Source organism: Panthera pardus, unplaced genomic scaffold, assembly GCF_024362965.1.
Source record: "Panthera pardus isolate Hobbes unplaced genomic scaffold, ASM2436296v1 HiC_scaffold_27, whole genome shotgun sequence".
In the NCBI taxonomy this organism is placed as follows: Eukaryota; Metazoa; Chordata; class Mammalia; order Carnivora; family Felidae; genus Panthera; species Panthera pardus.
Window position 1 is genome coordinate 97,262,041 of NW_026526843.1, and position 25,673 is coordinate 97,287,713.

At 37.5% G+C, this 25,673-nt stretch overlaps 1 protein-coding gene across 16 annotated transcripts in view; it reads left to right on the forward strand.

The window, feature by feature from the left end:
• Positions 1-25,673, forward strand: part of DMD (dystrophin) — a 2,111,713-nt gene that overhangs the window by 839,225 nt on the left and 1,246,815 nt on the right. For all 16 annotated transcript variants that reach the window (XM_053892047.1, XM_053892050.1, XM_053892044.1 and 13 more), the window contains 2 exons: positions 3,416-3,550; positions 5,170-5,319. In XM_053892047.1, the coding sequence (XP_053748022.1) occupies positions 3,416-3,550; positions 5,170-5,319 (285 nt within the window). The remainder of the gene's footprint in view (positions 1-3,415; positions 3,551-5,169; positions 5,320-25,673) is intronic.

A 25,673-nucleotide genomic window follows, 5' to 3' on the forward strand; every position in this document is an offset into this window, starting at 1 on the left:
AAGCATGTAGCAGAAGTTTCTATTCTAACATAGAATGCAGGGAAGTTAATCCTTTCATTTCTTAAGTATGAGCTCTAGTTGCCAATCTCAAGAAAAATAGATCCTACTGGCAACTTCTAACACCAGGCTAAACTTATTTATTATAAAATTCTTTATAATTGCACTGTCTTTAGATTATAACTTGTGGATTCTACCATTCTGTATAACTAGTGACTGTCTTGAATGGCAGGGAATTTCCTCACATGGCTTGTAATTTTTGTGTATGTTTGAGCTCACCTTTAGTAGGAATTGTTTTACTAGACATCCTTTATCCTCTGGTCCTTAAGAGTTTTTTCCTAATGTTTCTACCAGAGTCTTAGAAATCTTATATTCTACTCTCAGGTGTGATATAAACTTAGCTTTCAGCTTTTTGTGTGTGAATCCTTATTTTCCAACCAAAATCCAAGGGATTCTCAGCCTCCTTGCTAATTCCTTTTACTCCAGTGGGTAGGGATTTTATAGCTCTTGTTTTCAGGATAGGTGACACACAACTTTATGCTTTTCCATCTCCCTGAAATGCATGAGACCAGTGCCTCTCTTTTCATCCCAAGTTAGTGTTGAATATGCTAGCTTTTATGTCATATGTCCTGTTCTGATATTCCAGTATTTTGGTAAGCTTGGCCTCCCCACTTCTACCTGTGCTTAATTTCCCTCTTTGTTTCTGCTGCATAAGGCTTTTCATATTTCATAGTACAGCCATGAACTCAAATATTTTCCTTTGTAATTTATCTAGCATTTCAATACTACTGAAGGAGGGAGTGGAGGGATTATCACATCAGCTCAATTCACCATTTTGAATGGAAGTTTCCTTTATTGTTTGTAATCTCTTCAGAGCCAGTGTGAGTTCTGTGATTTCAGAGTAGTTTTACGTTCCAAACTGTTAAGCTTAACAGTTATTCCAAGTGGCTTTTAGCCCTAATTCAGGCTGCAAGACTACATTTTATTTTGCAAAGGTGACCTGTAAAGCCAGTACATTCAGCCTCTCCAGCTGTGCCCTTCAGATACATTGAGGACACAAGGGGCCATCCATCCTGATGGTTAAATCAGCAAGGTAGTTCATTACCTCAATCTGCACCAAAGTTAATAAGACACATTACCAATCACATCTCCTTATCTTCAAAGCTCTAAAGTACCCTCGGGTATTTAAGGAGGTATTTATATTTTCCCACTGGGATCTCTGCCCAGAAGGAAGACAGCCTGTAGTCCAGCAGGAGCTGGAAATGACCCAGATTTAAGATTTCTAGCACCTTTTAAAACAAAATACTTAATTTCACTTTCTATATTAAACTGCCCACAAGATACCAAGCAAGTAGTATTGGGTGGCAAGGCAGGTTAAGACTGATGCTTTTCATCAATCGGAGAGGGAATGTACCTCCTTCCATCATTTGCATGGATTATAAACAAAGTGAAAATATGGGAAATCTGATAGAATGTTTGGTTTCTCTTGAAATAAAACTTCCTTCCTTGGCTTTATTTTTAATGGTATTAGGGGGTGGATAGTGGGATGTGGTGATTGCACTACTGTATTTATAGGTTTGCCCAATATTTCCCATCTCAAAGCTAATGGAAAATGACCATTTTTGTATTCTTATCCTCTAGCACATCTTCCTACTTTTTCCCCAACATCTATAACCATAATCCAGAAATTTGGCTTGATTATTTCTTTGCTTAAAAATGTTTTATCACACACATATGAATATCTAAATAATATGTTGCTCAGTTTTGCTTGTTTGGGCATTGCAAACAAATCATAACATATAACATTTAGTTTTCTAGGGCTTGCCCATTTTGCCCAACAGTTTTGTGTCTGAGACTCTTCCATGTTGTTCTGTGTGATGAAATTTCCATTTTTACTTCTATGTTCTCTGTTTAAATGTAATACATTGTATTTATACATTCTCCTGTTAGCAGACACCAAGGCTGTTCTAAAAAATGTTGGTTATTACAAAAAGTGCTGAAATGAATACTCTCTTAACTGTCTTTGTCGTCTACACAAAGCAGTTCCTCTGAGGATGTGTACCTAACAGTGGAGTTGCTGAATTGTTGCCTATGTGAATATTCACCTTAGTGAGAATGACAAATTGTTTTCCAAAAAGGTCATTCCAATTTATACACCCACCGGCAATAAATATAAATTTTTGTTAATGCGTATCTTCTCTTACACTTGAAATTGTTAAACTTCTCACTTGTGTCAGTCAGTCAACATGGCATGCGTATCACATTGTAATCTTGAGTTACATTCCCTTGATTACTAATAAGGATGAACATATTTTCATATGTTTATTGGGCACACATGTATCTTTTTCTTTGAAATGCTGGTTCAGGTTTTCCTTTCATTTTCTATTGGGATGTCTGTTCACCTTTAATTGATTTGTTGACATTCGTTTCTTACTTACCTGTTACAAATTTTGCAATTGTTTTCTTCAAGTTTGAGGCTGTTTTTCAATGTCTTTATGGTGCCTTTTGATGAATAGAAGGGTTTATTTCTATTGTAATCACATTTATTCATCTCTGTCTTATGGTGTTTGTTTGTTTTGTTTTTTTTTAACAAAATGTCTTATTTAAGATCTCCTTTCCCATACCCAAAGTCAAAGAATACTTTTTTATGTATTCTGGTTGCAATCCTAAAGTTTTGCTTTTTTTATATACGAGTATGTTTGTTTATTACAGTCATCATTTTTTAATACATATTGCAAGCCATTTAAAAATAGTCATAGCCTTGAAATAGTTACTAGTCATATTCCTGTTAATATACCTGAAAGAAATAATTTGAAATAGGGAAGAATATCCATATCCCCTGATGATGCTCGCCTCAAATTTATAATAGCGAATAAAACTAAAAATAGTCTAACTACCCAAAAAGTGTTGATTGTTAAGAAAACAAAAGTATAGCCACTTTAATGAAATTTGAGATTTTCATTAAAAATGTCTTCTTCGTAATATGGAAAAATTATATGGTGTAAGGTTTCAAGAGCACTATAACTAAATCTGTACTCTAATGTTAACTATCAAATTACTTACATGTGGTAAACTTTAAAGGAGGTCACAGAAAAGTGATCATGGTTAATGTTTTGAGATGTTAGATTTGTATATGCATTTTTAGGTGTTCTTTTATTTCTTTTATTTTCCATACTCTGTTGTTGATGAATCATTTTTCTATTTAGAAAAAGTAAATCACTGACCCTGTAATTAATTTCTGTAATAGAAGGTTTCCTTAATGATTAGTAATTATAAACATATTAGATGATCAGCATGACCAAGGTGAATGATGTGAAATAAACATGTTCTATTTTCAGAGTTTTACAAATGGAAATTCCAAAGTGTCAAGTCACTTTTGTATGAAATATTTCATCTGTGCTATGTATTTCTTTCTTAGGAAGTTTGGGCGTGCTGGCACGAATTATTGTCATACTTGGAGAAGGCAAACAAGTGGCTAAACGAAGTAGAATTCAAACTTAAAACCACAGAAAATATTCCTAGTGGAGCTGAGGAAATCTCTGAGGTGCTGGATGTAAGTGGTGAATTAATCTAGACGATCATAATTGATATGCACTGGACGCCCAGTACCAAGTAGAAAGTACAGAGCATACTTGCTAATGCCTCCCCGCACCCCACACTGGCACTTTGGGTGAAGCCTTTGTGTCTTCTAGAAACCTTCAAGGTTTTAAAGAGGCTTTAAATAACCTCTTCCAAAGGACATCTGTCTTTTTCTGAATTATGAGGTTCTCTGTTGCCACTTTTCTTTACTGCGTCAATCTTCCACATCCAGACCTGCAAAGACAGTTTGAACGCACAGGCTTCCTCCTTTGCAGTAGAGCTAAATGGGACGATAATATAAAACGTTATTTCCAGTGTAAAAGCTACACTTACTGCATTGAAATATACTTTTATTATTTTTTTGAGCCATACTTTTAAATTATTTAAAAGCATGAATTTGTACCTTACGCAATGTTGTGAAGTATCAAATGGGCATGCTCTGATATTAGAAATATATCCTTAAAATGTACTACGTTTTCTGTGCTACAGAATCTTAGTACCCTCTCAAGTTTTATTTTGAAGACCTTTCAAAAGTAAAACTTAAAGGAATGTGCATGTATAAACTTTGATTTATGTGAACTTAGAACAACAATTTATGTTCTGTCCATCTTATTGTACTTTTGGTTACCCTTCATATATAATGAATATGTAGTTTAGCTGTGTGGTTTTATTTAGGCCCATTTGCAATGCAGTCCCTGTGTAAATATGCTAAAGTGAGGTACATAAATTAAGATGGGAAGAAAATTGGGAAAAATGATTCCTTAGATAGCATTGAGACTCTGGCATGTTAGAACAGAAACCTAAACATCATATATCCAGCTTACTGCTTCCCTCAAGAGAATTGTAGAACCTGAAGAGGGATCGGAGAACAATGAGCGTGGTCAGAAATGGACCCTAATGTTGGTCCTGCCCTCTTCAGAGGTGTGAACTGATGAAGCATTCCTTGTGAGTCAGCCATGTGATGCATCTTCCAAAAAAGAGGCAGCACACACAGTGCATTGGTAGAAGAAGCATGGTGGCCAGAGCAAGGGGTGTGATGATGCAGTTATCCTATTAAATTATCAGATGGAAGGACTTCATTCTTATCTTTCTTGCCTTTCAGTCCAAAGATGGCTGCTCCACTTGAAAGCTGTGTGTGTGTGAAAAGTATGAAGGGCAAAGGGATTTTTTTCTAAATGTTACAACTTTTTTTTTCTTTTTTTAATTTGGGAGGGGAAACTGCTCTTGAATTTCTACCTGTGTATATTGTCAGAATCACGTCAGTTAGCCATCACTAGCTATAAAAGACGTTGAGAAATTGAGTATTTTGTCTTTCCAGGTGTAAAAGTAGAGGACATCACAGAAGAAGGTGGTTGTGAATAACTTTTAAGTACCCCAGCCCACAGTCCTGCCACAAGCCCATGAAGATATACCTGCGAAAACATCCTATGTTTTAATAACAATGATCTTTGATGTTTGATGATCCCAATTACGTATTGCTTGAAATTGCTTTTAACTTAATGATCTGTAAATAAGAAGATACTAAGCATTTTGTGTTAATTCAATATATTTAGCGAAAGAAGGGAAATAGTAATTATTGCACATGTGTTTCAGTCACTTGAAAATTTGATGCAACATTCAGAGGATAACCCGAATCAGATTCGCATATTGGCACAGACCCTAACAGATGGTGGAGTCATGGATGAACTGATCAATGAGGAACTTGAGACGTTTAATTCTCGTTGGAGAGAACTACATGAGGAGGTATGACGATAAGAGTGAAAAATCTTTTCAAATGGTTTCCATCGCTGATAAAATGAAGAGTACTTTCAATATTAGCTCAGCTTCCAGGTTTAAGAAATTGTCACGTGCTAAACATGAGTAAATTACTTACATGCACCCTTTAGTATTTTATCTTACAGACACATTATAAAGTATGGGTTTTAACAGGAAACTGAGACGTGCCAAATATAGTAATGTGCTCCAGTTCACAAACAGACAAGTTAGTCTAGGGTTCTACGTCAGATCTTAACTGACCACAGAATTCTTTTCCCTTCCCAAGGTTACCCAGCATGTGTAGGTACCCCCGTCCCTTTCTCCCTCTCCCCTGACCTTCCTCCCTCTCTGCCCACCTTTCTCAATGCATGCACACACATGTTACTGTCATGTGTGATGCGTTAGTAGTGCGTGTGATCCTGTTACTACTCTAGAAATAGTTAATTTTTCCCAAGTACTACTAAAGAGTTGTAACTTATATATAACAGAGGAATTTTCATGCTTAAAATTGATAGCGTGTGGTTTTTTTTAATTTTTAAATCAAAATTAGGAGAAAATAGCCTATTACTCCCAATCAAATAGTGTTTTGTGTACACTCTCCTAAATCGAGAATGGATTGTCAACAAGAAAAACGTAGGTCATAATGAAGTTTAGTTTTATATCCACTTACTGAGTATGTCTATAACATGTGAGACCATTTTCTAAGGTTAAGTAATAAGTAGGGAAAGTTCTTCTCCTTCATTACTTATAGACACTGAGTAGTTACACAAAAAGTCACTGATTTCTTAGTGTGTTTGGGACATAAAAACAAATACTATCCTTATAAGATGCAAAAAGGTGTGTTTAAAGGTTACTCACAGAGGGTTCGAGAACCCAGAAAAAGGGTGCACACCTGTGTGGGTCGGCATTGGAAGGCGTTTGGCGTACCTTTCCTAGAGAAAATTCACTGTAAATGACATTTTAAAAGTAGAGTAGGAGATTGCCAAATGGGCAAGTGTAAGAGGGTGATTCCAGATGGGTAGACATACACGTTCAAACACTTGGAAATATGAGGGGGGTTATATATGCACATCTGCAAACCATTTGGTTTTGTTGGAGCATAAGGTACAGGTGGAGGAGCGTCTGAAGGCAGTATTGAACAAGTAGGCAGGAGCGAGGCTGCTGACAGAGATCTCTGCTTCTCAAACGGTCTGGTCTATAACCATGCACTCAGGAAACAAACTGAAGGGTTTAAAATGTACGGGGGAAGGAGAAGAGAGGTGCCTCATTCAGATCACATTACCCCCACAGAGGCTATGGAGAGTATGTGGTGTAAGAGATAGGGGGATGGCAGGTAGTGAGACCAAGGAACTAGTGATATTTTTAGCTCAGTTGAAGGCAAGGGCAGTAGTGACAGGTACAGTGAAAACGAAACATCTAGGAGACCATCTAGGTTTCTGATTCAGGTGACTGGGTATCTCTTATTTTTCATAAACAAGATGGAGAAAATAAGAAAAAAAGAAAGCAAGTTTGGAGGTGAAAAATCACATGTCACTTTTTATCTCCATTGATCCTGAAGTGCCTGCTTAAGTTTGATACCAACTAAAAGCAATCCCTGAGTCAAGGACTTGGGCGCTGGTAGTCAGTTTGGAAGATAATACCAAGAAGGACAAGTGAGGGAGTGGGGGGGGAATGGCAGAATGAAAGCTTGGAAGGTTGATGAAGGGTACTTTTATCAGTGAGTTTCCACTGTGAGTGACAGGGTAGTCCAACTGGGAGCTTTATGGAAATCATGTAGAACACCAGTGCTCCAGAACTTGCTCAGAATTGTCCCCCTGAGCTCATGGAAATTCGAGTGTTTATTCACCAATTTCCCTCTCTTTTTGTTGGAGGATTGCCCTCAGGTGCTTAAAATCCCAGCACTTCTTGGCTGTTGAGGGCAGTCAAAGTATGAAGCGTGTGTGCTTACAGGGGGAATGTTATAGTGTTAGCAGAAACTGGCCACCATAGCTTCAGGTGAACTCAGAGCCATTGAGGGTAAGGGGTTATGTGGTAGGGTATCAACAAAGTTGACTGTAGTACCGACAAGGTGTCTAGGTGGGGACATTCTGTAAGTCAGTAAAAGAGAGATCCATCCACACGTCTGGAGTTAGAGTGATCCACACTAGTTTTACAGATGTAGGATTTACCAGGCCACGTGCTAGTTAAAACTGTAAAGTTCATGGCATCACCCCAGGTAAGCCAAAAGAAGATGAATCACGGACAGTATTTAAGCATTATACATAAAATTAAGGGTTAGGAAATGGTGTTGACAAAGGCAACGAGAATGAACGGTCACAGAGGTATAAGGAGACTCAAGTTGAAAGCAGGGTGCTTAAGAGGTACCAGTTTATTAAGACAAGGCATGAAAAAATTGTCAAATACAATAGAGGGGCCTGGTAAGGTGAAGACACAATTGGGCAAAAAGGACATAACTTATGACATTTACCACAACACTTCTGATGGAGTTTCCCTGAGGACAGTGAGAACAATGCCGAGGCATTACAGAAGACATTGGGGAAGATGAGGGGGAAGGCAAGTTTGCACCATTGGCTGCAGAGGGAAAGAAAGATCCTAAGGGGGATGGTATCCCCCTAAGCTATGATCCTATGTTAGGAAAGTATGCAGGAAACCTTTGGTTATTTCAGTGAGGGAGAAGTTTGATCACGTTTGTAAATTGGAAAGAAGTCTGGAATAGGAGAACCCCCAGATCTCACAGAGGGGTAGGTGACGGTGGGGCAGATGAGTGTGAAGGTCACTTGCAGGGATCTTCTGAATGGTTTTGAATCCTGCCACTTTCTTTCTTGAGTAGTTTAGTCAGCCTTTATCCATATCAGTACAAAGGGTTGGAAAGGGGATTCCCAACAGTCCCTTGGCCTTTCACCCTTGTTGCTCTGTTACTGGACGTGAATAAGAGGAGTTATTCATAGGTGGCAACTAATTCAAAGTTCATTTAAATTTGGAGTTTGATGCAGAGTTGGAATGTGCTTTTATTTATATTTGAATGTTAGTGTCAAGTCAGAAATCGTGTTTCAAGCAAAAAAATCAAAAGTCATGTTGTAAAAACCAACCCTGGCTAAGCTGTGAAAAGGCCCAAATTGTAATCATTAACAGTGTGCAGTCTGTCTATTCTATCCTTAGGGACAGATCATTCTCTGACCCGACCTTGGCATCAGGCTCATTTATGTAATATTCTCGCATACCTTGAGTAACACAAAAATGACTTCTGTTTGACCTGTATTGCAAAGGTCTTTGGTGCAGAACCAGGCGTTTCCCCCAAATGAATAAAAATTCACCTCAGAAACAAACCTTGATTGAACACCTACTCTGCTGTATCCCAACTGAGTTGTTAAATCACTGAATATTGAATCAGAAAAACTTCGGTTGCGCTAGTCCCTTTCTCGGTGTTAGGGTTAGACAGGTCACAGAAACAACACAGTAACTTGAACGGGGAAGGTTTAATACAAGTAACTATAAACTATCTGCTGGGAATTAATTTTTAAGAGAAAATCGAAGACAACTCAAAAAGAATACCCTAAGGTGGAGGCATAGTACCCAAGGAAGGAACTGATGAGGAAAGCGAGGAGCTCTACACAAGGCTGGGATTCAAACCTGTTTGGCAAGAGTGTGACTCCAGCCCATGAGATGGCAAAGAAATTGTCTGGGCTGACCCCACCAGAGCTAGTACATAGTCAGTGGGCTGAAGCCTGTGTCAACAGAATCTTGGAGTGCCGTGCGGATAAAATTCACGGGGAAGTAGCCTGTGGGGGATGCCCTTGAATTGCTGGGAGGCCGGAGGGCGTGCCTGTTGCGCTTGCTAGGAAGCTACCTGTGGCCAATGCTATTGAACTTAGGGAAACCAGCTTGGACGCCAGGAAGCTGCCTATGGATTTGCCACCCATGATGAACCTGCTACTGGGGCACGTGCAGAGCTTGTCAGAAGGCATCAGTAGAGGGTAATGCTGAAATTTCTGGGAGGGAGAGTTGGGAACAGAGGAGTTAAGCTTCGCTAGGTATCCTATGGGTCAACACAGAGCCACGGAAGCGAAAGAGAAGTGAAACAGAAAAGTCTTTACTTCCCCCAGTGTTACTCCAGTGCCCTCTACTGACAAAGTTTAGCATCATTCCAGTCGGCAAAGGAGAAACACTCTAGTATCACAACCAATTGTTTAGAGGCAGTGAGTTGATAACTGGCACATCCCTGTATAACTCATCAGCTATGTGACCTTGGGTAATTTTTTCAAGTTTCCATTTTCTCGTCTCTGATAACATCGCCTGTTTCATAGGGATCTCCTGAGCAAAATACAAAATACTGTGTGGAAAGTGCTTACTATAGCACTAAGAGCATAGTATGTATTCAATAAATGAATGCCGTTTTATTTTTACTAGGTTGTTTGCTATAGTACCTATCCTCAAAGCAATGTGTGTGGATTCTTTTGTGTTTTGTGTGTATGTGTGTGCATCCCACCAAGGTCATGGATAAACAAAGAAATACATATATTCCAATATGAAAAACAGTGAAATGCACATACTTTCATTGCTTAGATAAATGCAGAACACTGATAAAAGGATTTTTTATCATACCCTAAGTCTTAAAATTGGAAAGTCTTTACTTATGCCCCAATAGTCTATCAGGCATAATGTTGTAAAAATAAATAAGTTGAAATTAACTTAAAACCGGTATCAGTCCTGGGTATGCTAATATGAGATATCTAACCAATAATAACCTGAGAGTAATTTGGCAGTCAGAAAAAGGCAAGTTTGGTGCTTTAGAAAAAAAAAACATGTTGGAGATAATATTCTTCTCAAATTCCTTTGTGCTAGTCTTTAATCTGCTGCGCCTTTAAAGATATGATGTTGAGTTAAAATGATGGGTAGTGACAGAGTTTTCCTCTTAGAGTATAAGCTGGGTTCTTTGGGCATTTCCAAACTACTTAGGTAATAGAGAAATACCTAATAATTTATTAGTTAAATTAATCATTTGGGTGTTCCCACTGAATATTTAGTTGAGAAGACTAATGTTTGGTTCAGGGTAGAAAGAACCTTGGGATAAATTATCCAAGGGGCTGAGGAGATAAAATGATTACAGTAATAGTTTTTAAATTGATTTCACTTATTTTCCAAAACCATCTATACAGTGTGTTGGATTGTTATAGTGAAAAATTCTAAATTTAAGCCATAATTTTCTTGTTTTTGTTGTTGTTGTTGGCTAAAGAAAAATGGTTTTTCCATTAATAAACAAAGTGCCCTTTGAAGATGAGCCTTAGCCCATTTTCTTCTCAATTAAATGCCCATGTCAGAGGTTTGTGGATTTTTTTATATTGCCCACCTAATGTTTCTTACAGCTGCAATTATGCAGAGCAAAGGAAACATTCAGTTGCCTGTTAAATCGATCAAACAGCCGGAGTTTTTATTGCCTATGAATATTTAAGAGATATGCTAGATCCCGTTCCTAATTTGAGAGTGTGAGTTTGCATTCAGATAAGTAATAAATTATTTCCATTCCTTGAAAAGGCATCATTCACTCTTCATAATCATATGGCACTAAATTTTCTACTCGTAGTAATGATTTGGAAGATGGTTAGCAAGCCAAGAAACAGCTCCAAAAATCAGACCAAATCATCTGATTTTTACAACTTATTACAGACTAACGGAGCTACAGAAGATTTGTTAGTGATACAGCAAAATACATAATAAGAGCAATAATAGTCTAATGGCTGCAAAGGACCAGTCACTGCTCTAAGTGTTCAGCATGCATTTTTTCATTTGTTGGCACAATAGCCATATGTTTTAAGGTCCTGTACAACCTCTTGTATAGAAATGGAAATGGTATCAGAGGCCACGGAGATAGTAAGAGGCTATCAAGCATTTAGACCCAAGTCTCTTTGCACTTGGAGCCTGGGCACATGACCATTTGACCGTAGTACCTCCAGTCACAATGATCTTTTCCTTATATTAACAGTAAAAGCTGCCTGTGAGAAGTGAATATCGCAGTTCACTGGTTTGCCAATTTCTCAGGAAAGCTTATAGCATGAGCTTAAAAGTATTAGGGATGACTAAAAGAAATCATCTTAGAGTCCTAAATCTTAAAATCACACATTTAGAAGTCGAAAGTCTTCGCCACTTCTCTTGATGAGTCATTGTTTCATCCCTCTTGTGAATTATTAACAGCCTAACTTCTGTCCCTTTCAAAGTCATCTGTAAATGCTTTCACCTGGCATTAAATAACAGAGTAAAAGAGAAGAGCAAAATCTGAATTCGTTAATTCTGCTTTAATAGTAATTTTAATGATAAGCAGCTTGAGGGACCAATTAATTGTCCCAGGTAATTTTGACTTTCAATTGTTCACTCACTGTCACATCTACATTAGCACAGATAGACCTGAATAGACACGTATTGATTGAAGAAAAACTGCAAAGCAGTCCAGAAAAATAACTGACAGCATATCAGTCATGAGGCCGACATTTTTATTGGAAAGCCATTTGTCTAATGCTTTATGATTTTTCAATATGTTTACTTCTTGGAAAATATCAACCTATGATAATAGTAATAGCTAATATTTATTGAGTGTTTTTTCATGTCATTCTTTGTGCTAAGCAATGATAAACAGTATAAAACTTAATTCCCACATTAGTTTTATGAGGTAGATTTGATCAGCTTACTTCACAGATGTTGAAATGAAGCGAACTTCCGTTTCCATGGATGAAGCAGACGAAGTATTCTAAAATGCCTTCTGCAAGACATCAAGATACTGGGAAATTTCCAATAAATACACTTTCACATGTTTTTTTTTTTTTCTCCTGCAAGGAAGGATAAGTTTGCCTTTACGGGAGAAGGAAAAAAAAAATAGATGGAACTGAAGCCATAGAAGTTAGGCAACTATGAGGACTGGCCGTAGCGTTACCCTGGTGTTAAAAACTAGCAACCCATATTTTTGGCCAGCTGGGGCAAAATTCTCTTTGTTAGAAGAGAAAGATGAGTTTCAGGCTCAAGCCACACTGGGGAGCTGAAAAGAGAACCTATACAAGCCTGCTTAAAATTGCTCAGTAAATATTATCTATTACGTCTTCAGTGAAATGATGGGCAGGGGTATTCTGTCTTGTGGCACAAGGTAACAATATAAAAATAGATCCATTTCTCTTCCTACTGAGTCTAGAAGTTATAATAAAAATAGTTATATTCATCTCATCTTAAAATTTGTAAATGTGTGCCTGTTCCTGTGACGATCTGTTATTTCAGTGTGTATTATCAATAAGGGTCAAGGAATTGCCAAAACAAGAGACTAAGTGGCTCTAGGTTGGTAGCACCCTAGCACTAGTCAGGCGCAAATCCACATCTTTTAGAAAGAAAATTGCCCTTAGTATTCCTACAGATTAAATTTGGTGAAATTGGAGCTCACAATAAAAATAACGCACAAGCGAGGGGGCGCCCTGGTGGCTCAGTCAGTTAAGCGTCCCACTTCGGCTAAGGTCATGATCTTGTGGTTTGTGAGTTCCAGCCCCACATCACGCTCTGTGCTGACAGCTCGGAGCTTGGAGCCTGCTTTGGATTCTGTGTCTCCCTCTCTCCGCTCCTCCCCTTCTCAAGAGCTCTCTCAAAAATAAAACACAAACAACAAAAACAAACACAAATAACCCCCAAGACTTCACGAGGCAAAATCATTGCATAGAACACAGAGCTAATTTAGACCACATCCTCTATAATGTCACATATTAGAATTACCAGATTATTAGTACTAAAGAAGCAGATAAAATACTTAAGGTATAAATGAGATTAGTATTAAATACATGAAAAAATTGACAAGATTTGAAAAGATCAAAATAAAACTCCTGAAATTAAAATTAACATGCTAAAACTTAATAAGGATATGTCTAACATTTTTTAAACAGTTGAAGAAAAATTAAGAGGAAATTGAAAAATAATATACAGAGTTTAGAACCAAAAATTAAGGAGGTAGAAAATATGAACAGGAAGACAAAATATCTTTGGGGGCAGATGGTGAACATTTAACTTATGTCTAATGGCAGATTCTGAAGAAGAGAATAAAATAATGAATGGATTTGGCAGAATATGTGAAGCATGTTGAAGAAAAATTTCCAGAGCCAGTGACTAAATCCACTTAACCAGAAGGCACAATGTACGACAGGCAGAATAAATAGAAATCTACTCTTAGACATATCACATTGAAACTGCAGAATTCCAAAGACAAAGATAAATTATGTATTAGCAACCAGAGAGGTAAGACAGATCGCCTATGAAGGAATGAATCTTAGACTGACATTAGACATTTTTTATTGAAGTATAATTGGCATATAACATAAGTTTCAGGAATATATCATAATGACTTTATATTATATACCCTGTGATCAGCACATATCTTGTTACCATCCATTACCATGCAAACTTACTTTTTTTTCTTGTGATGCAAACTTTTAGGATTTTTTTCTCTTAGAAACTTTCACAAATGCACCACAATATTACTGACTGTAGTCAACGTGTATATTATAACCTCCTGACTTATTTATTTTGTAACTGCAGGTTTGTAGCTCTTGAACTCCCTTTGCCCACTTTGGTCACCCCCACCTTGCCTCTCCTCTGGCAACCACTTTTATGTTCTATGTATCTATGAGTTTTGTTTTGTTGTATTTCATTTTTTTTTTTTTTTGGATTCTACATGTAAGTGAAATCACATGATATTTGTGTTTCTCTGTGTGACTTACTTCACTTAATGTAATATAGACCCATGGTCCATCTATATTGTTGCAAATGGCAAGATTTCATTCTTTTTAAAAAATTTTTAATGTTTACTAGCTTTTGAAAGAGAGAGAGAGAGAGAAGGAGAGAGGGCGGTGGGTGGAGCAGGGAGGGAGAGTGACTGAGCCAGGTAAGGACAGAGAGAGAGGAATCCAGAATCCAAAGCAGGCTCCATACATTCAGTGCAATGCCCGACATGGGACTCAAACCCACAAGCTGTGAGATCATGACCTGAGCTGAAATTGGATGCTCAACTGACTCAGCCACCTGGGCATGCCTAGATTTCATTTATTTTTCATGGCTGAGTAGTATTCCATTATCTGTCCGTCTGTCTGTCTCAGTCAAATTCCATTATGAATTAGTACACATTCTCTTCCATTCTTCCATCATTGGGCACTTAAATTGTTTCCATATCTTGGATATTATAAATAATACTGCAGTGAACATAGAGGTGCGTATATCGTTTTGAATTTGTGTTTTCATTTTCTTTGGTTAAATACCCAGAGTTGGATTTGCCGGATCGTATGGTAGTTCTATTTTTAATTTTTTGAGGATCTGCCATACTGTTTTCCAGAGTCGCTGACCAAATTTACTTTCCCACCAATGGTGTACAGAGGTTTCCTCACCAACACTTGTTACTTCTTGTTTTTGTTTTTGTTTTTCTTTTTTTGATAATAGCCATTCTCACAGGTATCAGGTGACATCTCATTGTGGTTTTCATTTACATTTCCCTTTTGATTAGTGATGTTGAACATTTATCTTTTCATGTGACTGTTGGCTACTTGTGTATCTTCTTTGGAAAAATGTCTATAGTGATAACCTGCCCCTTTTTTGTTCACATTGGTTTTTGTGTTTTTTGCTTGTTTGTTTGTTTTTCTTTTTTTTCCTTTTTTTTTTTTTGCCTGTTTGTATGAGTTCTTTATATATTTAGGATATTAACCTCTTATCAGATAGACGATTTGCAAGTATTTTCCTTCCTTTGGTATGTTGTCATTTCCTTATTTGTTGATTTGTTTTCCTGTGCAGAAGCTTTTTAGTTTCATGTAGTCCTGCTTGTTTGTTTTAGCTTTGGGTGTCTTTGCTTTTGGAGTCAAATCCAAAAAATCATCACCAAGATTGCTGTCAAGGAGCTTACCATTTGTTTTTTCTAGGAGTTTTATGGATTCATGTCTTACAATAAAGTCTTTAATTCACTTTAAGTTAATTTTTGTGTATGGTGTAAGATAGCGTCCAGTTTCTTTCTTTTTTCTTTTTTTCTGCATGTGGCTATCCAGTGTTCATAACACCATTTGTTGAAGAGTGTCTTTTCCACAGTTGTTTATTCTTGCCTCCGTTGTTGTAAGTCAATTGACCATATATGTGTGAATTTATTACTGGGCTCTCTATTCTGTACCATTGATTTATGTGTCTACTCTTATGCACAAGCCATCCTCTATTGATTACTATAGTTTTGTAATATACGGTGTGATGCCTCCAGCTTTCTTCTTTTTCTAGGTCTTTGGCTGTTTGGGGTCTTCTGTGGTTCGATACAAGTTTTACAATTGTTTGTTCTGGTTCTGTGAAAAATGCATTTGGAATTTAGATGGGGATTATGCTGAATCTGTAGATTGTTTTGGGTAATATGGACATTTTAACGATATTAATTTTCAAACCCATGAGCATGGAATGTCTTTTCATTTATTTGTGTCTTCTTCAATTTATTTCATCAATGTCTTGCCAGCTTTCAGTCTATACAGGTCTTTTGCCTCCTTGGTAAATACTCCTAAGTATTTTGCTTTTTTTGATGTAATTGTAAATAGGATTGTTTTATTCTGTTTTTGAAAGTTCATTTCTCATGTATAGAATTGCAGCATATTTGTACGCATTGATTTTATATCATGCAACTTTGCCGAATTCATTTTTTTAGTTCTGACATTTTTTGGTGGAGTTTTTAGGGTTTTTATATATATAGTACCATGTAATCTGCAAATAGTGATTTTTACTTCTTTGTTTCCAACTTGGATGATTTTTATTTCCTTTTCTTGCCTAATTACTTGGATCTGGCCAACATGTCCAATACTATGTTGAATAAAAGTAGCAAGAGAGAGAATCCTTGTCTCTTCATCTTAAAGGGAAAGCTTTCACCTTTTTACCATTGAGTACGATGTTTGCTGTGGGCTTATTACATATGGCCTTTATTATGTTGAGGTATGTTCCCTATATACCCACTTTGTTGAGAGTTATTATCAAGAATGGAAGTCGAATTGTGCCAAACATTTTTGTATTTATTGATGCTATTATATAATTTTTATCCTTCATTTTGTTAATGTGGTATATCACATTGATTGATTTATGAATGTTGACCCACACTTGCATCCCCGGAATATATCCCAGTTGATCATAGCGTAGGATCCTTTTTTTTTTTTTTAATGTTTATTGATTTTGAGAGAGAACGAGACCAAGGGAGTGTGAGAGCATACGTGCACAAGTGGAGGAGAGGCAGAGAGAGACAGAGAGAGAATCCCAAGCAGGTTCTGTGCTGTCAGCCCAGAGCCCAACAAGGGGCTCGATCTCAGCACCTGAGCCAAAATCAAGAGTCAGAAGCTTAACTGACCTGAGTCACCCAAGCTTCCTGGTGTATGATCCTTTTAATGTTTTTTTGAATTCAGTTTCCTAATATTTTATTAAAGAATTTTGCATCTTTGTTCATCAGGCATATTGGCCCGTGATTTTCTTTTCTTTTCCTTCTTTTCCTTCTTTTCCTTTCCTTCCCTTCCCTTCCCTTCCCTTCCCTTCCCTTCCCTTCCCTTCCCTTCCCTTTCCTTTCCTTTCCTTTCCTTTCCTTTCCTTTCCTTTCCTTTCCTTTCCTTTCCTTTCCTTTCCTTTCCTTTCCTTTTGTGGTGTTCTTACTGGGTTTAGTATCACGGTAAAGCTGGCCTTGTGAAATGTATTCAGAAGCATTCCCTCCTCTTCAGTTTTTTGAAAAAGTTGGACTACAGTTTTGTGTTAGGAGGTTTTTGATTACTGATTCGGTTTTCTTACTAATAACCAGTCTATTCAGATTTTCTGTTTCTTTATGGTTCAGTATTGGAAGATTGTGGGTTTCTAGGAATTTATCCATTGTTGTAGGTTGATCAAATTGTTCATAGTAGTTCCTTAGGATCCTTTGTATTTCTGTGGTGTCAGTTGTAACTTCTCCCCTTTTATTTCTGATTTTACTTATTTGAACCCTTTGTTTCTTCTTGGTGTATCTAGTTAAACATTTGTCAGTTTTGTTTATTTTTGCAAAGAATCATATCTTGGGTTTATTGATTTTTTGTTGTTTTTTTACTGTTTCATTTGTTTTCAACCTAATTTTTATTATTTCCTTCTTCTAACTTTCGGCTTTCTTTGTTCTTTTTCTAGTTCTTTGAAAGGTGAAGTTAGATTTTTTATTGAGATATATGTTATTTCTTGAGGTGTGCTTATATCACTGTGAACTTCCATCTTAGAATTGCTTTTACTGCACCCCGTAGATTTGATATGTTGTTTTTCTATATATGTGTCTTTTGGATATAAGCCTCATTGTTTTTCAAAGGTAGATGCTTTGGGGGCTAATCTGTTTGTTGTAGGTCCAAGGGTTGGGGTGCCTGATGTGGGGCTTGAACCCCTCATGCCTCAGGAGAAACTCTAGAATTGTGAGATCCATCCCAACTTGGAGCCACTGCACCTTGAGCGGTGTTTTTTGGTGAGATGATGTTTCTATTTCTCCTGATCATGTTGATGTGACCCTTTTATTGTGGACTGTAAAGCAGCTATTCAACTAGTGTTCAGGTCTTTTATAAATGGAATTATTTTATATGTAGCTGTAGATGATGTGCATCCATGGCAGGAGGTGAGTTATACAGAAAATAATTTTTAAGCTTTATGCTCTCTTTTGTTTATATATTCACTCATTTTGATATGTTATGCAGGGTTGTGGCTTTGACTACCCTGTGCATGTTAATGATTTTCAAAATATTCTCTCTAGTACAAACCTCTGCCCTAAACTCTAGACCTATATATCCATCTTGGTATTATAGATCGCTACTTAGATAGGTAATAGGCAACTGAAACTTCACGTATTTAGATTTGAGTTCCTGTCAAACCTACTCAACACATTTTTCACCATATTTATTCTCGCCAACTCATTCTTTAATTTTCTCAGGCCAGAAACATTTTTTAATATGAAATTTATTGTCAAATTGGTTTCCATACAACACCCAGTACTCATCCCAACGGGTGCCCTCCTCAATGCCCATCACCCAACCTCCCCTGCCTCCCACCCCCCATCAACCCTCAGTTTATTCTCAGTTTTTAAGAGTCTCTTATGGTTTGGCTCCCTCCCTCTCTAACTTTTTTTTTCCTTCCCCTCCCCCATGGTCTTCTGTTAAGTTTCTCAGGATCCACATAAGAGTGAAAACATACGGTATCTGTCTTTCTCTGTATGACTTATTTCACTTAGCATCACACTCTCCAGTTCCATCCACGTTGCTACAAAAGACAGTATACACAACGGAATACTACTTGGCAATGCGAAAGAATGAAATATGGCCTTTTGTAAGGCCAGAAACATTAAAAGTAATCTTGGCTCTTCTCTTTCTTTACCAACATCTCTCCTAACACATCTGAAAGGTAGTCTCTGCAGATCTATATAAGCCACCGATGTTTTTCTGTGTGAACCCTGTTTTTTTTTAATTTCAATTACATGAGGTCCACTTTTAGACCTCTTGATGCTAGTGGGTCCTTAAGAAATAAATTAATACATTTGCCTATCTCTGTAAATAGGTTGTCACCCTAAAGAGATATTAAAACTACTCTCCTGATGATTACAGAGGCCAAATGTTAAAAAAGAAAGAAAGAAATCTGTTTATTTTCTTCATCTGTTTACTGCTGAGGTATAAGTATGTATTTTTTAGACAAAAATATTAAGCTAATGAAAATAGGTATGTGTGATATTAAATAACTTATCAAATTACTGTTAGTCATAAGAGTTTTGATATATCCAATTTACTGAGAAGTATGTAAATTTTCTGTAAAAAAATAGCAAACTGAGAATCCGCCTCTTATTCTATAAAATACTTAAAATAATATTTACCTCTCTTTTTTCCTAAACTGTCCATAAACTGCAAAACTGAATGCTTCATTTTTGTCCAAGTTTTTACTTAAATTTCATTTAGTGAAAATACATTATAATATTAGTTTCAGGTGTAGAATTTAGTGATTAAACACTTACATACATCACCTGGTGTTCATCACAAGTGCCCTCCTTAATCGCCATCACCCACATCATCCTTTAAAAAGTAGTTTCTACTAGCTGGATTTATTTGTTCCACTGCTGTTCATTCCCTTGTTAATTACAGTTGCCTTGTTCAGTTCCTGAAGGGGCAAGTGTGAGGTTAAATTGAGGTAAAAGAGGAAACGGTCAGTGCTAAAGTAGAAGCAGTAAATGTGAATTATTCTTCAGGTTGTTGCGTGACAAGAAATGGTAACTCTGTGACGGGATGGAGGTGGTGACTAATAGGGTGGTGGCACTCATTTTGCAATTTATAAATGTCTCAAGTTAACTCTTTGTACACCTTAAATTTCCACAGTGTTATGTGCCAGTTATGTCTCAATACAGCTGGGGATGAAAGATAATTAGCATATCTTTGAAAATGAAAAAAAAATGTTTGGTGAGGGAAAAATAAGAAGGGCCAGTAACTTGAGTAATGAATCAGTATTTTACTGACTTTCAGGACAGTGAAGATTTCTTTTAAGCTTATTTATTTTGAGAGAGAAAGCGCACGTGCGCACACGCGGACACACACACACGCGGGCGTGGGGGGGGGGCGGGCAGAGAGAAGGGCAGACAGAATCCCAAGCAGGTGCCACGCCATCGCCATCAGCGCAGAGCCTGATGCGGGGCTTGCACCCAGGAACAGTGAGATCAAACCTGAGCCGAGATCGCAAGTGGGATGCTTAACCAACTGAGTCACCCAAGCACCCCAGGGCGGTAAAGATTTAAACCTGTTTGTAATAAGAGGAAGAATCCAGTAGAGATATTTACTTAACATGTAAAAGCAAGGTTTACAGAAGAGGGTATATGAGCAGAACTGGAATGATGGACTGTGGAAGCAGAAGTGAGTGAATTGAGATAATATGAAGATGCTTTTGAAGTGAAGAAAGTTTACTCATGGAAGACTCCATACCTGAGAAGGAACTACATCTTTTATAGGTCGTATAGTATTGGTGGTTTGAAGAGGTGGGGATGAGATAATAGAGAACTGGTACTTTTGAAGAAGTTAGAGTGGAAAACATTTGCAATAGACACTCTTCTGTTGTAAAGAGCAATTTAAAATAAGCAGAAGTGTTAGCAAACAATATCGTCAAGTAGTAGTCCACAAAATGGTTTGCAGTGTAAACGGTTGTAAATTTCTTCGAGACTTTTCTGCAAAGTACTAATGTAATTTACAGTGGCACACATACAGACACATGGACAATCAAAAGGCAAGGTACTTTTATTCCATTATCATCAGACAGTATCTCCAGGATAAATCTGATTATATCTTGAAACAACTAAAAGACTGGGGCTGGGAATCTTATTTTCCAATTACATTCACATTTGGAAGTCGTTCATTTGATATTCATTTTCCTTCCACTAGTATGTCACTGTGTCCTGGTGCTTCTAATTTGAAGTTCATGCTTCTCTTAAATTCCTCTACCTTATCCAGTTTAGCTTGGATTCGTATTTCAGTCTTCTAGCTATTGGCCATTTCCTCCAAATTGTGGTAATTAGGATCAGCTGCTTAATTTGTGGGGCCCAGTGCAAGAAGAAAATGCAGGATTCTTGTTCTAAAATTAAACTTCAAGGCAGTGACAGCAAATCATCAGAGCGAGCGTGAGACCTAAGCATGGAGTCCTGCATGATCGCACAGGTCGGTATGTTGCTGACATCAGCCCCGATTGTCAGCTTACATATTTGGTTAATTTTATACCTATATTACTTTCAAAATGAGTCAGAAGTTACAGAATTAGACGTATTTCTACAGAACAGCATTGTTTAAAAAGATTTCACTGGGGATGATGAACCAATGATAAATACTTCAGAAATTTGAAAGGTAGAATTGAAGAGATTTAAATCTTAGCGTCTTAATAATGAATATAGCTTCTAGGATTACATTTTTTTTTTTCATGTTTTGAATTTGGTGCTTTGTCTCCTTACGGTTGAAGAAAGGATATTGGATATGTTGATTTTTGGCTTTCCTAGGTTGAATGCTCTGTGATAAAACTCTTACCTTTTTTAAAAACTGCAATGTAAGCAGACTGTTAGGCCAAACACCTGTGTTCAAGGTGACTTCATTTTTGAGCTGAGTAGTGGACTATGCAAGTTCTTTTCATAATAATTTTAATTGAATAATTGGACAAGAATGGTGGCATTTTGAGGGGAAAAATCCCACCTGTGTAATATTTACGCATACATAATAAATTTCATAGCCCAGCTCTCATCAGTGTAAGAAAAACAGACAAGACAGTTTATCCTTCTGTTTTTTAATTAGAAAATAATTTTTATCTTTCTCTATTTGCTGTATCTTTTTTATTATCTAAGAAAGTATTGTCTTTTACCTTCCATCAATTTTGTGAGTTACCTTGATTCTTGATTTTAATAATGTTTTAGTGCACATCTTGTATTTTGAATTTACTTATTCTCTACTTTATAGACACAGGAAATGAAATATTATGTAACCTTCACAAGAACAAAGGTTGATGGAAATATGTTTCATTTGTATTTTAATCATTATGAATCATGGAGATGTATTTATTTACTGTATTTTGTAGGTAGTAATTCTATCATTATCTTTAAATATGATTTACCCTAGTTCAATAAATAGTGTTTTCTTGGCTATTTGCACAGACATTTTTGAAATGTTTTGTAAGACATTAGTTAACATTTTCTTGTGTGTAAGTATACTGACTATAACATATTAACTTTGATTCAGACACAAAGGTCACAGCAGCACACATACACTTATGTCTGTTTGCATAAATATTTATATATGTATATATGTATATTTATATTTCCGTATATGTATATACAACACATGCTTTCTATTTTACTACCTAATTAATATTTAAATATTATATACTCACTCTAGGTAAATTGTTGTTTGCTTTGGGAAAGCATTAAAATATTTATGAATGAGTTTGAACATATACATTTAAGGGTATCTCACCTTGAAATTTCTTAAAATTTGGTGGTTGAACTCCTTCCTTTAAAGTTTGAATAGCAAGGGGTGCCTACGTGGCTCATTTGGCTAAGCGTCCAACTTTGGCTCAGGTCATGATCTTGCGGTTTGTGAGTTTAAGCCCCATCTCGGGCTCTGTGCTGGAAGCTTGGAACCTGGAGCCTGCTTTAGATCCTGTGTCTTCCTCTCTCTTTCTCTACCACTTGTTGGTCTCTCTCTCTCTCTCTCTCTCTCTGTCTCTCAAAAATAAATTAACATTAAAAAAAAATTTAAAGTTTGAATAGCAAAAGGAGATAATGTATAAATGAAAAACATCTGATGTTAAGGTCTAAAACTTAATCAGTTCCAAAAATGAGGTCAGTAGTATGGATTGGTGAATTCACATTTTAGGAATTCATTTTTGAATAGATAATTCTCTTTTATTATCTGTGTACTTTTTCATAAAAATTCCTGGTGTTTTTCTCTTTGTTTTAATGAAAGTTGTATATAGCTTTTACTTATGATCTGTTACAATTCGCAACTAATATATAATTTATATGGCATAAAATGCCATTCTCAAGGTATATGTCCATCTATTTCATCTATCTTCCTTTTAGCCCTCTAGGCTCTTTAAAAAAAATTTTTTAATGTTTATTTCTGAGACAGAGAGAGGCAGAGCATGAGCGGGGGAGGGGCAGAGAGAGAGGGAGACACAGAATCCGAAGCAGGCTCCAGGCTCTGAGCTGTCAGCACAGAGCCCGCTAAGGGGCTCGAACTCACAAACCGTGAGATCGTGACCCGAGCCAAAGTCGGTTGCTCAACTGACTAAGCCACCCAGGTGCCCCCCTCTAGGCTCTTTTAAAACTGATTTTTTTTCAAGCCACTTGATAGATTTTTGGGTTGAATGATCTAAACTGTTGTTTAATATTCAGACAAATCTGGCTGAAATTACTTGTACATTTTTTGTTTTTAAAGAAGGATGGGAGAGGGAACATTCAAGAACTTTTTTTTTTTTTTTTTTTTTTTTTTGGCAATGTGTTCTAGTATCTCAGGGCAATTCTTGTATGGAACGAAGAACAAAAATATTTACAAGTTCATCAGGCTCTTTCTTACATCATAGAATGTAAATATTCATTAGAGTTTGCATTAAAAGTATCCAATAAAATTAGAGAATTGCTTTACTGCCTCTACCTTACCAAGTTTCATGTTGTTTTCAAATCTACCTTGAGAAATGGCTGGTAGTACTCCACTTTACCTTTTTTTTGTTGTTGTTGTGAGCCCAATTAATTGCATTTATCTGTCATTATATAATTCTTATTTATGGCATCTTTCACATTTCATCAAAATCACACAGATGGCAGAGCATAGGAACGTTAGTCTCCACATACTCCCTGCCAACTCCTTTGAATTTCTCACTTAGTACAATTTGATTGAGAAGGGCAACAGTATTTTGAAAATTTCCTCTACAATCTGATGATTATTTAGGTTTGAGAACTCTGGCCTTGACCTTTACCTGAGCATGAATTGTTTAAGGCACTTCCCTTTGCCAAGGTGCCCAGTGTCTCAGATGCATTCCTAGTGGACCATTAACTTTTTCATGTCCATACAGTGCTCATTGGAGCCGAGTGATCACTTTATTCCAGCGACGAAGCTCATTTTCAATTCCCAAACAATTACACAGAGAAGGGAGAAAAAGTAGTTGTCCTTCAAGGCTACATTTCCCTGCTGGAGTAGAAGGAGCACTTTCTAGGATGTCATAGCAAACTTTGGATGGCATAGAGAGCGCATTGCTATGTTTCCCAATATGCTGCCACTCTCTCTGTCCCAGACCAAAGCCTAGATGGAACAGACAGTGCCTGTGGGACCAGATTGGAAGACACTAAGCAGTCCTGCATGACTGCCATAGATACTGTCTGCAGCTTAATCTTCAGCTGTATCTGACTTACGGCAAGTGCAGTAACGCTACAAGCGAGCGTCCACCACCAGAGGCCTCCTTCCTCCTCTCTTAGTCCACACAACCTCGGCGCACTGGGTGTCGTGTCCAGGTGATAGTTAGGTGCCACTGGGGAGAGGAGATGGAAGTGAGAGGAGGTTGAGAAACAGTCTATGTCTATTTCGGCCAGTTTACTACCTCCAAAGAGCATTCAGTGACAGACAGCCATGGCCTGTAACAAGGAATCAGATGTAACGGACCACTTTGCCAGGGTTTGTCTGTTCCCCGCGCTTACATCAACACGTGAATCCTCTTTCTGCGCTCCCAGTGTACTGCTCAGGAATTGTACAGCGTATTTGGCAAGCAAAAGAAAAGCAGCTGTTCCCTGCGTCTTGCTCCTGCTGTTCAAGGTGCACATCCCAGCCAAATGAATCACATTGGAGCCAACGACCCTGGCAGGAATTCCTTGCTACAAATCTGCAGTCTTGTCTATCTTATCTACTTGGAGAACAAAAGGTTTGAAAGCCTTATAATAACCTTAGGATAAAATAGTGCTCGGTGCAGCTACGGAACTAGACCTGAGGAATTACTCAGTGTAAGAAGGATAAGTAGGGTGACAGGAAGCCATAAACACACTCTGTCTTACACACTTCAGCTTCTTTAGAACCGTGGTGATCATCTGGAGTATTTGTGAGAAATAAATACTGTTAATCTTCATACATACGGAAAGAATCAAAAAGGATCATCCCAGACATCCCAGGAGAGAAGAGTAGTAGTTTTCCAGTTTCTCAGATACCGCTTCTCGTTGGCAGTCTGAGTATAATTTCACTCCACTGATGACCGACTGGACAGGCCGACAGAGTCCAGAACATTTTATTTCAAGGAAACCTCAACACTAGCCTCAGACCGTTATGGGCCTCTGTCACAGTAAAAGGAATCTAGTGTAGATCTCTAATGTACCTCACAACGGAACCGTATCAGATTCTTGGGGCCACATTTGAGACTCCCTGACTGAAGACTGACATCTGTTTTATAGGCAACCCTTGTGTCCATCCTTACTTGGTCTATAAAAGGTAGTGTGACAGATAAGCTTCTCACACATCATCTAAAGTCGAGGAGGTCAGAAAGGCCTGAGTGGAGAGATTGACTAGTGCCAAAAGGCCTTTCCCTCTGAGATTTCTGTTGCATTGTTGTGTTGGCTAGAAATCACTGCCCTTATGTAAGGAGCACCAAGGACTGTGTCATTCAGTGACCGGTTGACACAACTCCCCGTCTGTACACTTGGTCTCACTAGGTTCTCCCCGACTTGAAGCCTTCTCTTCTTGGGTGATTACCTGCATACCTCAGCACGGAAGCACCAGCAACGGTTTTATAAACGGTGATGCCTTGCCTTTTCTGTACCTACACTTGAATTAGGGAAAAGTCACTTCGTCTTT